Genomic DNA, 14,492 nt, shown 5'->3' with positions numbered 1-14,492 from the left:
GCATAGAAACGTATTTTAAAAACAGGGTCGGTGGAAATAAGTACCAAGATAATTAAATCATAAAAAGAAAAGAGGACCAAGGAGCTATACGTTACGCTAGAATGTCCACTAACACCACTGCAGTTACTTTACAATCAGCTCATGCAATAACATTGCACGACAACTTGTAGCTCATTGGTCCTCTTTTCTCTTCTAATATGAATTGATCCTTGGCTCTCCACCCGAGTAAAATGAAATCAGGAAGTGATAAGGCCTCAATGATGGAATATCTTTGTTTGCTGTCCTGTTGTGATTTTCTGTGTGTGTGCAGCAAACTTGTCTATTCAGCCGAGCTATGCGAGATAGAGTCTGATGATGACGATACGGAAGAGGACAAACGAATTCGGAGAGTAAGTGAAGGTTTAGTTGGACCCACACCTGTGACGACTTGCCGTGTGCATAGTTTCTTAGTCGCACGGCGCTGTGCCATTTCCCACGCAACTGCATGGTTTGTGTTAGATCTGTCAACGCATCCACACGGAACTATGTACGCGAGCGCGCGTGTGTGTATGTGTGCGTGTGTGTGTGTGTATGTGTGCGTGTGCGTGCGTGTGTGTGTGTGTGTGTGTGTGTGTGTGCGTGTGTGTGTGTGTCTTCTTGCTGGTAACGACTGCGTATTACATCTCTGCTCCCGTATCTGCCATTGCTGTTGTGCTCGCTGTGTAGTTGCGCCTATGCGATCCCGTGCATACCCAGTCACTGCGGGATTGCACTCGCCAACATCTGCAGCAGATCCAGCACACACAGGGTGCACAGATTACTGAGCAACTGATGATCTCACTAGATGTAGATGTTGGCCAACAGCTCAAAGCTTTTCTAGAGGCTTGAACGGAGGAGACTTGATTGCCTCAACACTGAACACTCTCTTTCTCATCTCACCTATGAAGGTAGTGGTGGCTGTGGGAGGGGAGCATTGCGCATCTCCTATTGGGTTGCGATGGCTTTCTGCTGTTACTGCACAAAGTATTAATCTGTACATAGGCACTATCACCAGCACCATCAGCAGCAGCAGAAGCAAGTGCAGTAGCAGCTCATGTTGTAAATAGTCTTGTGTACATACATGTACATTTAGTACAATGTGCATGCATGTTGTACAGATGCCTTTCTCTGAACTGTCTATATTTAGACCTCTCTGCCTTTCTGTCTCTCTGCTTCTCTTCTCTGTCGCTGTCCCTCTCCTCAGAGATCTGTCCGTCTGTCTCATACAACGGTAGATAGCCAAACGCCTCTTGCCTGTCTGTCTGTCTGTCTGTATGCATGTCTCTCTCACTCTTTTCGTTAAAAAGAGTAGTTTACGTCTGTCTCACGCAACAGTAGATAGCCGAACCAGTTCGTTTCTCTGTCTGTCTATCTGTCTGTCTGTCTGTTTGCCTCTTCCCCTCTCTTTTTGTGATAAGAGTATTTTTATGGTCTTGATACCTTCACATACTTTGTTTTTATCTCGTTGAGGCATGTCAGCATGTTTCAATTGCTTTGTTTACATTTTAAAAGGATGTGATGTGCATTCTGCTGTGAGTACTGTGCAGTGGCCAAGTGACAAATTCAGCTTCTGACTTGCTCAAGTTTGAGGAATGATACCCTTCTTTTCCAGTGGACTTTGACTGGGTACATGTATGTGCATGTCGCGGTGTGCCGAACGAACGATTGCTTGGACTCTGCTGCCGGCACTTCTGGACCCATCCTGGAAGACCATCTTCCGTATAGTTTGGTAGGTGATTAGGTGAATGGCTGAAAGTAAGGTGCTTAGCTGTACTAGAAGAGTTTAGCTGCAAAAACGTTACAAATGCCAAATTTGAGGAATTGAGATATTGAGCTCCGTGCACAGGTAGTCCAAAGGTCAAGGGAACATTCGGGTAAAATTCACTTTCAAAATTTGGCACACTCCTAGGGTGTCATCGATTGGCGAATCTGGATCGAGTGCGAGCAGGCGGTGTAGTCCGAGCAACACTGGCCCAATCGAACAAAACAAGGGTGTGGTACGCAAAATGTACGCATATCGTACACATATTCTGTGAAAGCTGTAAAAAAAAACGCCAAGGTCCATTTCCACTCCAGCCACTCCCAGTGTGGGGGCCGGTGCGGTCGGATTCCACTCCAAGTTCACCTACTCCGGATTCGGCCGGATTCAGCCAATCGATCACGCTCACTCGGAGCGCACTTGCTCGGGATTCGCCCAATCGATCATGCCCCTACTTGCATGAAAGAAATACTTGTACGGGTGTACGTACATGTTGTACACGTGTACTTGACATCTCTCGACCCGGGTTTGAGTACACTTTGACTTACATGTCTGCATATGTGCAGGCTACATTCCAGAAGAGCCAGTCATGTAGCTGCTGCTGCTGCTGGTGGTACTGCGCAAATCAAGTTAACACAAGTCTGAAGTTCAACTCAACCTAATTTCACACAATTTTCAGTACAGTAATAGGAACGAATTTGGGTGTAGGAGAGACTAACTGGGTATTTGTTGATGTTCATAAACATGTTCTATTACCTATACTATACAGGCGCGTGCTCGGCGATGGGCACGGGGGGCACGTGCACCCCCCACAAAATTTTCAATCTGGGTAATTGCAATTGTAATGTATGCAAATATGCTCTAAAATTCAAGAAAGGTTGCAAACAAATTGCAGAAAATTGCCGGGGGGGCTCCCGTGCACCCCCCTAGTTGGGGGGGGGGGGGGCCGAGCACGCCCCTGCTATAGCGGGATGGGTGATAACATGTACAACAAATAGCCGCGGGGGTAGAAAGATAGATTTTCTGAGCATAACTATACTGGCCAAAGGAGGATTTGCAATAACAGAGGTAGATAGGTAACCGAGGTAGGGCTGTCAGTGAAATGAACTGCAGAATATCCACGCGCTTGACATTAGGCTGAACGTGTGTGGCATGAAAATAATTTGTTTGCATCCAATAAGATTAACAACATTATAGGGCTAGTGTAAACGTAAATGAATCTGCATAGCATACATATAGCATACATATAGCGTGTTTGTTTGCGCTGCTTTCAAATTGAAGAAAATGGGAATGAGTATAAAGCGACATGGGCAACAACAAACAGAACAGGTTTTCCTGAACAACAAGCATAACAGGTTTTCCTAAAAGCCCACACCGTTATCACTGTAAGTGGAGTGCTAATCTGTTACACACCCATTGCATGGGATAACAATGTCAGGACGTACACGCCACTACACTGTAGCAGTCTCTTGACATAGGATTATCACTGCATACTTCCTGAGGGTGCTCACTTCTTTGAAAACGGCGACCTGAGATACGCCCGGGCTGGTGTCTTGATGCCCATCTGCTCAATCTCGTAGTTACGGTTCGCCAGGACAGCGTTGGTCAGCTTCTCTTCCGCTGGTTTATCGATGTAGGCGAACGCAAGCCATTGTCGACTTGCTTGTGCTACACCGGCCCGGCGTACATAGCTGACAACGGTGCCATTGCACCAGACTGCCTCATTGCCATGTAGCGGCTCTTCACTGCACAGTGTCAGGAGTACACCACACGCAACCATGCACACACCACACACACACACACGCACACGCAACCATGCACACCACACACACACAGAAGGTTGACAGAATACACCATTTGAAGTTACCTTTACCCTTCCATGTACTTGTAACCTTCTAAGATTTGATCAGACTGCTCTCTGCTCTCTGGTGATTTGACAAGAACTATGTACATGGAAATATGGCTTTGGCATTGCACAGCATCAGCTAGAGACAGGCGTTTATAGCACACCGCAGAGTGCTGTATTTGTACCTGATTATTTCTCTCTCTCTCTCTCTCTCTCTCTCACACACACACACACACACACACACACACACACACACACACACACACACACACACACACACACACATGCGCACACACACACACACACACACACACACACACACACACACACACACACACACACACGCACACACACACACACACACACACACAAACGCAGTACACTATACCTGCTATCCATGACGAGGCAGATACGCTGGCGAGTGTGTCCGCTGGCCCTCTGCTGCTCCACGGCATCCTTTCCCAGATAGTCCTTGCTGCGCGAGCACACAAAGCCCAGACCGGCCTCGACTGGCGTATCCGTTGTTCTCAGATCACTGTGCCAGTGGTGATAGCCCTGCTCTGCACTCAACAGGTCAATAGCACGGTAACCAGCGTTGCAAACACCATACTCCCTCCCCGCTGACATCATCTGCCGATACACGGCCAGGAGGGACTCGCTGGGAACATGCAGCTCGTAGCCGTACTCGCCGACGAACGACATGCGCATTGCCCAGACTTGCTCACCGCCACCGTTCAGCGTCATGGCAAAGTGCCGTCCGTACGCTGTGGTGTCGGCTGTGCTGAGGTCTGTGTCAGTGCACTGCTGCAGTACCTTTCGACTGCAATGGCACATACAATCAACACGTGGACGCACGTATGTACACACACAAACACGCACGCATGATCACCCACATCATCACAGTGCATAATCAATTAATTATACAAGCAGCACGCATGTAGCTCCCGTGCGGATAGAGTTGTTTGCTACACAATATCTGCTTTTGACTAGGGAGGTTCTGCTCTACGTTATGGGAACGCGACGCAAAGAATCACGCGAAGTCTCTTCGCGTTCCCGTAACGTAAAGAAATCCTGTTCTGCTCTACGTTCACGTAGAGAAGTGACGTGGAATGTGTACTGGGAATTTCCCCTTCCATATTTGGCAGTTTTCTGCCTGCACTCGAATGATACCCAGCAGATCCGTACGCATTTTCTTTGTGTGTGCCACAACGTAGAGAACCTCATCTACGCGTAGAAATCTGGACCCAATAACACATGAAGCTGTAGACTCTAACCCAGACACCTGCTCTCTACGTGATTTCTCTACGTTTCACGTATAGCAGAACCTTCCTACTAACGGTTGACACAGACGTGCACACATGTGCATGACTGTATGAAACAGACACGCACACACACACACACACACACACACACACACACACACACACGCACGCACGCACACACATACCATTGGACCATTGGACGCCCATCGCCGGAGGCGATGATAGCGATGCTACGGCAGAAGCCATAGCAGCTTGTGCTGGGATTGCACCATTCAACAGCTTGCAAGGCTGAAGAATTGACCACCACTATTCAGCCTGGTCTACTCCACACAGCTATGAAGTGGCACACACACACACACACACACACACACACACACACACACACACATACACGTACACACATAATGCATACCTCACAGGACCTTGCAGACTGAGCAGGCCGAGTTTGTCACTGACATCAACCAGCTGTGCATCAAACTGCTTCTCACGCAGTACACGCAGCACATGCTGCTGAACATAAGTAGCAACAGCACCACCACATGCAACGTAGAATGTCTCACTACCATCACTGCCACCACTACCAGCACCAAGGATAGGCAGTACGGATGGGGGAACACTGGCCACAGTGAGGTCGGACTCTGTACCACCGTCCTTGTTCAGCATGCATGTATACACAAGACGATCTACAACAGCAGCAGCAGCAGCAGCGCCACAGAAAAGAAACAAATACACAGCCAAAAAGGTCAGTCTGAGTGACTCTCGTGTAAGCGGGACATTTTTCCGACCTTCCATTCATTTCCCCAGCAACAGGCACGCCACTGCTACGGGATTATCTCACTATTATTGGCAATGGTTATCTCTACTTGCTTTGTTCACTGCTTACCTTTCGCCCCAATGTCATTAGTGAATAACCAGTCAGCTGCTTTCCTGGCATCTCGTCCGCGCAAGAGAAACTTTCCAAAGTAGGACATATTGAAGAGAGCACCGTCTTCACGGCATGCCTTGCACTCTGACATAATCTATGGCGGCCAACAACAACAACAACAACAACATTAAATAATTCAAAATTCAAACCAACAGCAACAGCAACAACACCAACAACAACAACAACAGCAACACTTTAACAGCGATAACGACGACGGTGATGACGATAACGTTACCTCAATGCATGTATGTATCTCCATACGAACTTATGCTGCATGACGGATAATGCGTCTAAGGTATACCATGTGGTTACTCCAGCTCAGCCAGCCCTTACCGTTTCAAAGCAGTCTGGATAGCTGAACTTGTAGTCTTGTTGCACAGCTTGCTTGTAGGTGTAGTCGGTGTGCTTCTCATTACCATACTCACCGTAGTAGTCGTATGGTAGAACCTGCAAACACAGCACATGACAACATAGAGTGGAAAGACAAAAGTGGAAATGTACATGAACTTACTTGGACCTATCCAGACATCGTAAGAATAACAATGACACCCTGCACGATCGAGTGCACGTACAACAGCCCTGCTCCAGTTTTAAAGTCCACTTCTGTCCATTGAGTTCTCCCATGCTTTGAAACACTGCAGGCTGGGTTACTGGTTGTTAGCTGCTGCCAGTGTTTCTGGAGGTATTTTTTGAGACCTGAGCAATTGTGATTGCCGTCACCGCGGAAGCAACTAGCGCACTCTCACAATATACATGTAACTGCAATCAAGAACGAACTTCCTTGCTATGGTGTGGTGTTGTGAATGTGGGCCACGAGCGTAGTATGGAGAGGTGGACGGTTCAGTTTAACTGCAATCAGTACACAGATAAATTACACATTCTATGAAACAAGGCAACACTGCACTGAACCGTAACACTAACCTCAGCCAGCTTTTCAGAGTCTTGCATGAACCAGCCGGGTCTCTCCCAGCCATGCCGCTCCTGATACACACAGCCGGCTTTCATCAATTCCTGCAGTTACGCACGTGCACGTGTACACACAGACACATGTATGGACGGAGAGTCAGAGAACCAGTAAAAGTGGTAATACATACATGCACTGCACAAGGTATTCATATTATTACGTCTCCGCACGTTGCAGCACAATGGGACATGTGTGCCTCTACAAGTACCTCATGCAGTGGGTCCTTGCGCAGGTTTCTCCCAGCCATTGGTTCATCATGAGGAAAGACAATACTGTAGTTCTTGGCGTACGACTCATGGCTGCGCTGGCGACACCACTGCACGTTATCCGTGTAGGACGTACCAAACCGCCTGGGAATGATTCAGCAGAGAACACAAATGCATAGGAATATAGTGGAACATTCGTACAGTTCTACGTACACACACACACACACACACACACACACACACACACACACACACACACACACACACACACACACACACTGTATCACCTCGTGAGGATCACAGAACAACTGTGTAGTAATGTACGTGGTTGAGTTTAGGAAACAATTTCTTTAAAAAAAATAGTCTCACAGATTCCATGTACTGGGGTGGGTGGCTTGGTCTTGTAGAGTACCTGATATCAAATGCAAACATGTCCAGGCTTGGCTTGCCGTGTACAATCCACTCTGCAATCTGCTGACCACATCCACCACTCAGCATGATACCACTGGAGTTGTAGCCACAGCTCAGGTAGAAGCCACGCACTTCTGGTGATTCACCCATCAACGGCTGGTGATCGGCGGTGAAAGACTCTGCACGGATTACACAACAAAACAGGCAAGCACAGGTGTGAAGACAAGAAGACGGCAACACCTCAGCCAAGTTTGTGTGTATACGGCGGGGGTGGGGGCTCACCAGGCCCGCTGACGGTAGATTTCATGCCGACGTTCTCCAAGTGTGGCACACGATGGATGGCTGAGGTCAGATGAGTGGAGAACACATCCCAGTCCAAGTCATACAGCGAGAAATTGAAGTCCCCGGGAAGCTGTGCAAGGAAAGGGCAGAGGCAGGTACATTTGCTTTATAAACACTGGAGACAACCCACACATGTTCGTTGAGCCCAGCAACAGCTATGAGTCGTTTTACTTGCTCACAATGGAGTTGTTTTTTAATGAAGGGTATCTCCCTCTACTGTTACGGCCTCGAATTGCTCACCACTACTACAGTACATACAATGCAAATATAACAAGATTGACCTGACATTGTTGAAGCAGCTTGTGAGCATAATTATAGCCAAATGGCATACTCCAGCTCATAAGAGAATACAGTACTGACTGTACAATGTGACTGAACCACACCGGTATGTAAGGGTAAGAAGGTTGTGATGGGAAGTGACTCCATCCTATATACTATGCAATATTCTTGTGAGAAATGGCGGTAAAAATACACCTGACAACATGGCGCTAAATACTTGTCTGCCCACACAAGGCTTCTTGCCACAATTTTTTTAATGTATCTTTTCGAGAGTGTTGTATGGGCAGGCGTGTATTTACCACCATGGTGCCAGAGGTGTGTAGTTTACCACCATGGTGCCGGGTGTGTGTAGTTTACCACCATTTCCCTACTACGGTAAGCTGCCGAACGTTGGCGACATATCAATGTTTGCGATTTTTGCGAGAAGAGCGTAACGTAAATTTTAACCAGCGTGAAATCAAACTTCAACAGTGCCTGTATATTATAATTATATAAGTTTCCGTGCATGGCACGGTAAGTGGAGTTAGCAACGCACCAACATACTTGCCATAACGCAACACTTGTACATGCAGAGCATGCATGCACTCCGAATGGGGTTTCTGCATAAAACATGGCCGCCACCTTCCTGAGGGGCAACTTGTCCCACATTTGGCAGGTACAGCCAGTTGTAGTACATTTGTGGGTGTGATCATACACAGTCTACAGGGGCAGATCCAGGAGGGGTTCCAAGGGTTCCCTGGAACCCCCTAAATTTCGTACAGTAAAACCTGGTGTAAGCCTGCAGTTGGATCCCGGGACGGATACCCTGATGCCGTCAATCCTTTTTCTGCACCTTGTCCTCACCCACTTACTGAGGTGTGGTGAGCCCATAAGTGGGATCATTTCAAGTCCACCCTAGTTTGGGGATTTCAGGGGTGTCGGCCGTTGGGTGGTTCAATGGCCAATTGAGTCATCTTTCCAAGATTCCTTTTGAGTCTCTCTCCCCTCTCCCGGGGAGACCCACGTGACCAGTTTTGGCAGTGAGCAAGTACAAGTACAAGCGACCTCTGGTTTTAGCGACCACCTGCTTTTAAAACGACCCTTTTTCCATGCACGGCCAGTTCTACACAGAAACTGCACCGGACACAGCGACCACCTGCCTTGCGCGCCCAGCGACTGACTTTAAGTGTACCATGTGCCATAGTGGACCTGCACACAGCGACCAAAACTAACCAAAAGTGCCATCTTGGCTGGCAGGTTTGACTGCAACAGGGTTGAAGTGCGCTCTGAAGCAAGGCATGCAGTCAACAGAAGTGACAAGTGACAGTGCGGGATGTGCTGCATGCACTCCAGTGAGGTGTTCTTTGCCTGCATGAAAGTATTCTATGCTCCACACCTGTCAATATGAGTACATGGAAGTAGAATCATGCATAATGTATGTGCACAATCCCATATGCCACAAATGTTAATAAACCAGGTTTTACTGTAAATATACTACTGGCAACCATGTGCATGTCCATGTACTTCGAAGTACATGTATCAGCTACAGCTTCAGTGCTTGTCACTTGAACTTGAAGTGATACCTATCACCACTGCTGTCACTCGCCTTTTCGAATATTGATACTATGTACCATTTGTATGTGTTCGTTTCTCAGGGAGGGGGAGGGGGGGGGGTTGAAGAGAAACGACTAGTTTTTTGTTTCTAAATAAATATCGGTATTTACGGAAGGCCCCTTACCTCATCAACGAATATCGGGTTGTTCTCATAGCCTCCCAAGCTGAGTCCATCGCCCTGCAGTTTGAGGTACAGTGACAGGTCATGATCCCGGACATTGGGGCAGTTGCGAATGCCTTCAATAGCCTCGGTGACCACGTAGGCATGTTTCATTGCAACCAGGGGCACCGTCACACCAGCCATGGCGCCAACGCTGGGTGCCCAGCCACCCGCGCAGTTCACCACACAGCTTGTGTTGATCGTGCCCTGGTCCGTGTGCACGGCAGACACTTGACGCGATGACAGTGCACTCTCCTTCGTCTCGATGCCAGTGACAGCGCAGTTCTCCACAATCTGCGGTGAGGAAGCCATGCACAATATAATGTTCAGCAATACACAATAATGCAGAGATCGTTTTTTACAGGGGCTACGATGATTGTTTTTAAAAAGCTACAGCAGGGGCTAAAGAAATCCTACCGTCCCTGCACAGCAAATCACACTGTCACCAGGATCACACTGTCACCAGGATCCCACTGTCACCAGGATCACACTGGCACCAGGATCACGTGCAGAATCTGCCTGCATGTATATCCACATGCTGACTAGCCCATTTACCCATGCAGACAAATGGCGCAGGGTGTCAGATGTCTTTTTTCGGCCCCAATCAGCTGGTACATGTAGCCACCATCATCACTCAAGTCCGAGGCTGTATGTTGTCACACTGTGAAACAGTAATACAAATTTATCAGTGGCATCATCCATAGGAATAGTTAGTAATTTATCAGTGGCACCATCCATAGGAATAGTTAGTAATTTATCAGTGGCACCATCCATAGGAATAGTTAGTAATTTATCAGTGGCACCATCCATAGGAATAGTTAGCAATTTATCAGTGGCACCATCCATAGGAATAGTTAGTAATTTATCAGTGGCACCATCCATAGGAATAGTTAGTGCCCCGAGGCATGGGGCTCACATTGCAAGGCGTATTGCACATGGGCACAGTACATGTACTTGCTGCACACTACTCGTAGGTAACCATGGTAACTCAGGGTGACCACAAGTACCCCATACACCGTACATGCGTACACGTGAAGCCTTGTACAGAGCACCGTGATTACCTTGGCTCCATGCTACACCGTACATGCGTACACGTGAAGCCTTGTACAGAGCACCGTGATTACCTTGGCTCCATGCTACACCGTACATGCGTACACACAAGCCTTGTACAGAGCACCGTGATTACCTTGGCTCCATGCTACACCGTACATGCGCACACACAAGCCTTGTACAGAGCACCGTGATTACCTTGGCTCCATGCTACACCGTACATGCGTACACACAAGCCTTGTACAGAGCACCGTGATTACCTTGGCTCCATGCTACACCGTACATGCATACACACAAGCCTTGTACAGAGCACCGTGATTACCTTGGCTCCGTGATGGATAGCAGCACGGCCATACGCTGCCGTGATACCGGACGGTTCAACGATACCGTCGCCGGGACTGTAGAGTGTGCCATACACATCACTGACGTTCATCAGTGGATACAGGTCTTTAGTCTCCGCCGGTGATAGCACGGAGGATTCAATGCCAAAGCATTTACCAAGCTACAGGGAGAGTAACACATGCACAAGATACGCCATCAGAACAGAATGCGTATGCAAGCCGATATCAATCGTCTGTCTGAAGTCAGATGGTCGGCTTAGCATGCATCAAGTTATGTGTGATGTCTAAAGTTTGTACAGGGGTACTAAGCGTCGGCGTAACACACATGTCTGCTCGTACACATTCGCACACCCGGTTGGGTATTCAACTGTTCATTGTGTGCTATACAGTCAACTTTGCGAATAACGACACTCGGCGGGGCATCATAAAAGTGTCCTTATTTGCGAAGTGACGCGAAGTGCCATTTGAATGTATGTGAACCTATATTTTGTATAGTATGACATACATATCAAAATGAAGCTCTTTTCTTGCTCTATGTCAATGTGTACTTTATTTTCATATTGCAATTGAAAGGGTCTATAAAAAGTCAATATGCGGCAAGGGAAATAAATCGAAAAATAAGCCTTCTGGAGCCATCTACAGGGACATGTATGATGATTACTGTACAATCATGTACAACTACATACATGTATACGGTAGTTGTGCTGGTACTGTAACTCCTACTATTTTGAAGCAAAATAAAAAAGAAAGAATAGAATATGCACCCCCACCCCCACCCCCTGCATCTTCTAATTGCATGTGTGCCTTTTAAAAAGCTTTTTTTTTAAATATAAAAAAAATATAAATTTTTTATCCATCGCCGTGGGTTCTGGTACTTGTGCATGACAGGTACATGTACAATGTCATGTACATGACTGACAGGTACATGTACTTGAAATACAATGTAGCTGTCAAAAGCCTCCCCAGAAAGTGTTATTGAAGCAGTGAATTTTACCTTGGGGGGGGGGGGGCACTAAAATCATGTCGCTACTTAGATAGTCGTTATTTGCGAATTGTCGTTGTATCCGCAGTCGTTATTAGCGAAGTTGACTGTACCTACATGTGCATTTGACCAGTTTAGCCCAATAATCAATGGCAGACAATCGCCCTTCCAGCTTCATTCGGACTAGAGCCAGTAGAGGTAACGACTAGCTAGATATTGTTTCTTCAGAATTCTCAAACTCCATTGCAGCGTATTTCTTGCACTTGAAAACACCGCCATTCCGGCAACAGGCTCTCAGCTGCACCAAATGAATAACTTTGCCGATATTTCGCCCATTGGGCGAAATATTGGCAAAGTTATTCATTTGGTGCAGCTGAGAGCCTGTTGACGGAATGGCAGTGTTTTCTAGCTAGATATTCTTCAAAAAAAGTTTTTCGTGTGAAGTGCATTTGTTTCGTAGTGGGAATAGCAGCAGTACAATTATGGTCCTGCAGATTCAACACCCAACCAGATCTATGGGATTCTACAATATTCTACGGGATGTCGTACATCTGTACAACTTGGATAAGGTCTATTGTCACTGGCCAGTGTCGTGGTGGTCACATGTCTTATTGAATCATGATAGGCGGCCAGTTACCATGGTAACACCATACGTACCGTCATGAGCCGTTTGTACTCATCGAGTCTCTCCTTGGTGTTTGCCACAAACAGCCCGCCATTCTGGATCCAGCCCGCATCCAAACCTTGACTCTCTGCTTGTAGGCCGGTCGCACTGGTGTCGACGAGTAAGTCACGCGTCCTGGCTAGCAGCTCGATGGTAATATCAGACGGCCGTAGTCGCCATACCAGTCCAGCACTGTGCCATGTCGTACCCGCTGTCAGCTTGGAGCGTTCCAAGAGAACAACATTTTTCATTCCCAGCTTGGTCAGGTGGTAGAGAGCAGAGCATCCTGCAGCACCTCCGCCAATAATCACAGCGTCCGCACTGCTGGGCAGTTGATGGCTGCTGGTCGCTGCGTCGATCTTACTGCTCGTATCATAAGGTACTCCGGAGTCCACTGAACGACAGCTGCTAGTGCAGAGTGTACGATAGGAATTATTCCAATGACCATGTGACTGCATGGACGCGTGCACGTGGCTTCTCAAATAATTTGAAGCTATTCGAATTGATGACATGAAGAAAGCCATTGCTAATAATCATCGGCAGTCAACGCCAAGAACTAAAATGCCCGATCACGCTTCGCAAAAAGGTTGAGTCCAGAATCCAGATACTCTACGATCACTGAGGGCTGCATGCAGTACCAATCAGCACACACTCCAGTATCTACTCAGACCACAGCACGCCACGGAGGCGATCAGCTACTTCACGATAGCCAGGCGTCTTGACAACTTTCCCGGTAGTTCTTCAGTGCCCCACGGCCACGTCCACATCACGTTTACTGAGATCTGTTGTTGAATTACTTTTATTTTTTTAAAGTCGCAACACAAACAGGCGAATCTGATCTGCCCAGCACTGCAGCCAGCAGTGGCCAGCTATCATCTGAGTATTCATCATGGTATTACTACTAGTATTAGTAGCTCACCAATTTTCGCTTGTTGACCGTGAATGATTGTTTCTTTGTTACAATGTAACATGTCATGTGTGTCAGACAGTGACAATCAATGACTATGTTATGATGAAGTCTACAAGACAGTACCCGGTAGCTGTAGTGACATGACACTGACCGCTGTACAAAAACTTGAAAAAGCACTGATGTGTTCTCAAACTCTCGCGCACCTCTCATCTCAGGCTCTCACACACCTCTCACACGCCTCCGTATCGCGTACCGAACCTCCATAAAAAATGGTCCTACTTAAGTACTTAGTTACCGTACTGGCAATATATGTTGCCGCGTAACGCGTAACGCAGGGGGGTGCGGCGTAACGCGCGACCAGGCTAGTGCGACAAATTTTCGTTGAGTTCGTAACGCACGTCCGGCGGGGTGCGGCGATCTTTTCATTGCAGTTTGCAAAAAATGATGCGGCAATAGCAAAAAAATGATGGGGCAATAGCAAAAAAATGATGCGGCAATAGCAAAAAAGTGATGCGGCAATAGCAAAAAAAGGACTGCGGCAATATAGAAACCTGTGTACGGCTCCTGTGCGACTTTGCATGTAACGCTCTGCGTGCGGCAAACATGTGCCAATGTAACGCTTCATGGCCTCACTGCGGCAACATATATTGCCAGTACGGTATAAAACAAAAAGAAAAAGTCTTGGCTGAACGCGAAGCACTGAACTGATAGTCTCCATGAAGACTGTTCCCATGACTCGATCGACTGTCACCTGGTCACTCCTGTCATTTGTCAAGTGTC

At 47.4% G+C, this 14,492-nt stretch overlaps 2 protein-coding genes across 2 annotated transcripts in view; one reads left to right on the top strand and one right to left on the bottom strand.

Annotated features, from left to right (window-relative positions):
* Positions 1-1,622, top strand: part of LOC135814526 (importin-11-like) — a 42,802-nt gene extending 41,180 nt beyond the window's left edge. The window contains exons 36-37 of the mRNA XM_065327652.1: positions 311-389; positions 706-1,622. Of these exons, the coding sequence (XP_065183724.1) occupies positions 311-389; positions 706-867 (241 nt within the window). The 3' untranslated portion in view covers positions 868-1,622. The remainder of the gene's footprint in view (positions 1-310; positions 390-705) is intronic.
* Positions 1,623-2,419: 797 nt separating this feature from the next.
* On the bottom strand, positions 2,420-13,644 carry LOC135814527 (sarcosine dehydrogenase, mitochondrial-like). Its single transcript, XM_065327653.1, has 12 exons — positions 12,796-13,644; positions 11,138-11,317; positions 9,730-10,059; positions 7,674-7,803; positions 7,393-7,570; positions 6,983-7,124; positions 6,732-6,821; positions 6,144-6,257; positions 5,769-5,904; positions 5,298-5,568; positions 4,012-4,443; positions 2,420-3,522 (listed from the first exon to the last, which is right to left on the bottom strand). Exons 1-12 carry the CDS (start codon positions 13,324-13,326, stop codon positions 3,285-3,287), a joined length of 2,772 nt encoding a protein of 923 aa, XP_065183725.1. The 5' UTR covers positions 13,327-13,644; the 3' UTR covers positions 2,420-3,284.
* Between the last annotated feature and the right edge of the window lie 848 nt (positions 13,645-14,492).

Source organism: Sycon ciliatum, chromosome 4 (assembly GCF_964019385.1).
Source record: "Sycon ciliatum chromosome 4, ocSycCili1.1, whole genome shotgun sequence".
Taxonomy (NCBI): domain Eukaryota; kingdom Metazoa; phylum Porifera; class Calcarea; order Leucosolenida; family Sycettidae; genus Sycon; species Sycon ciliatum.
Note: the sequence above shows the minus strand (reverse complement) of the source record. Positions and strands in the feature narration are given on the sequence as shown.

Bases quoted from the DNA above. Each gene is read 5' to 3' on its own strand.
- LOC135814527 (XM_065327653.1), bottom strand. From the start codon at position 13,326: ATGGCTTTCTTCATGTCATCAATTCGAATAGCTTCAAATTATTTGAGA. The intron at 11,318-12,795 runs GTACGTATGGTG...CTCTCCCTGTAG, and splicing joins AGTACAAACGGCTCATGACG to CTTGGTAAATGCTTTGGCAT. The intron at 7,804-9,729 runs GTAAGGGGCCTT...TTCCTTGCACAG, and splicing joins ACCCGATATTCGTTGATGAG to CTTCCCGGGGACTTCAATTT.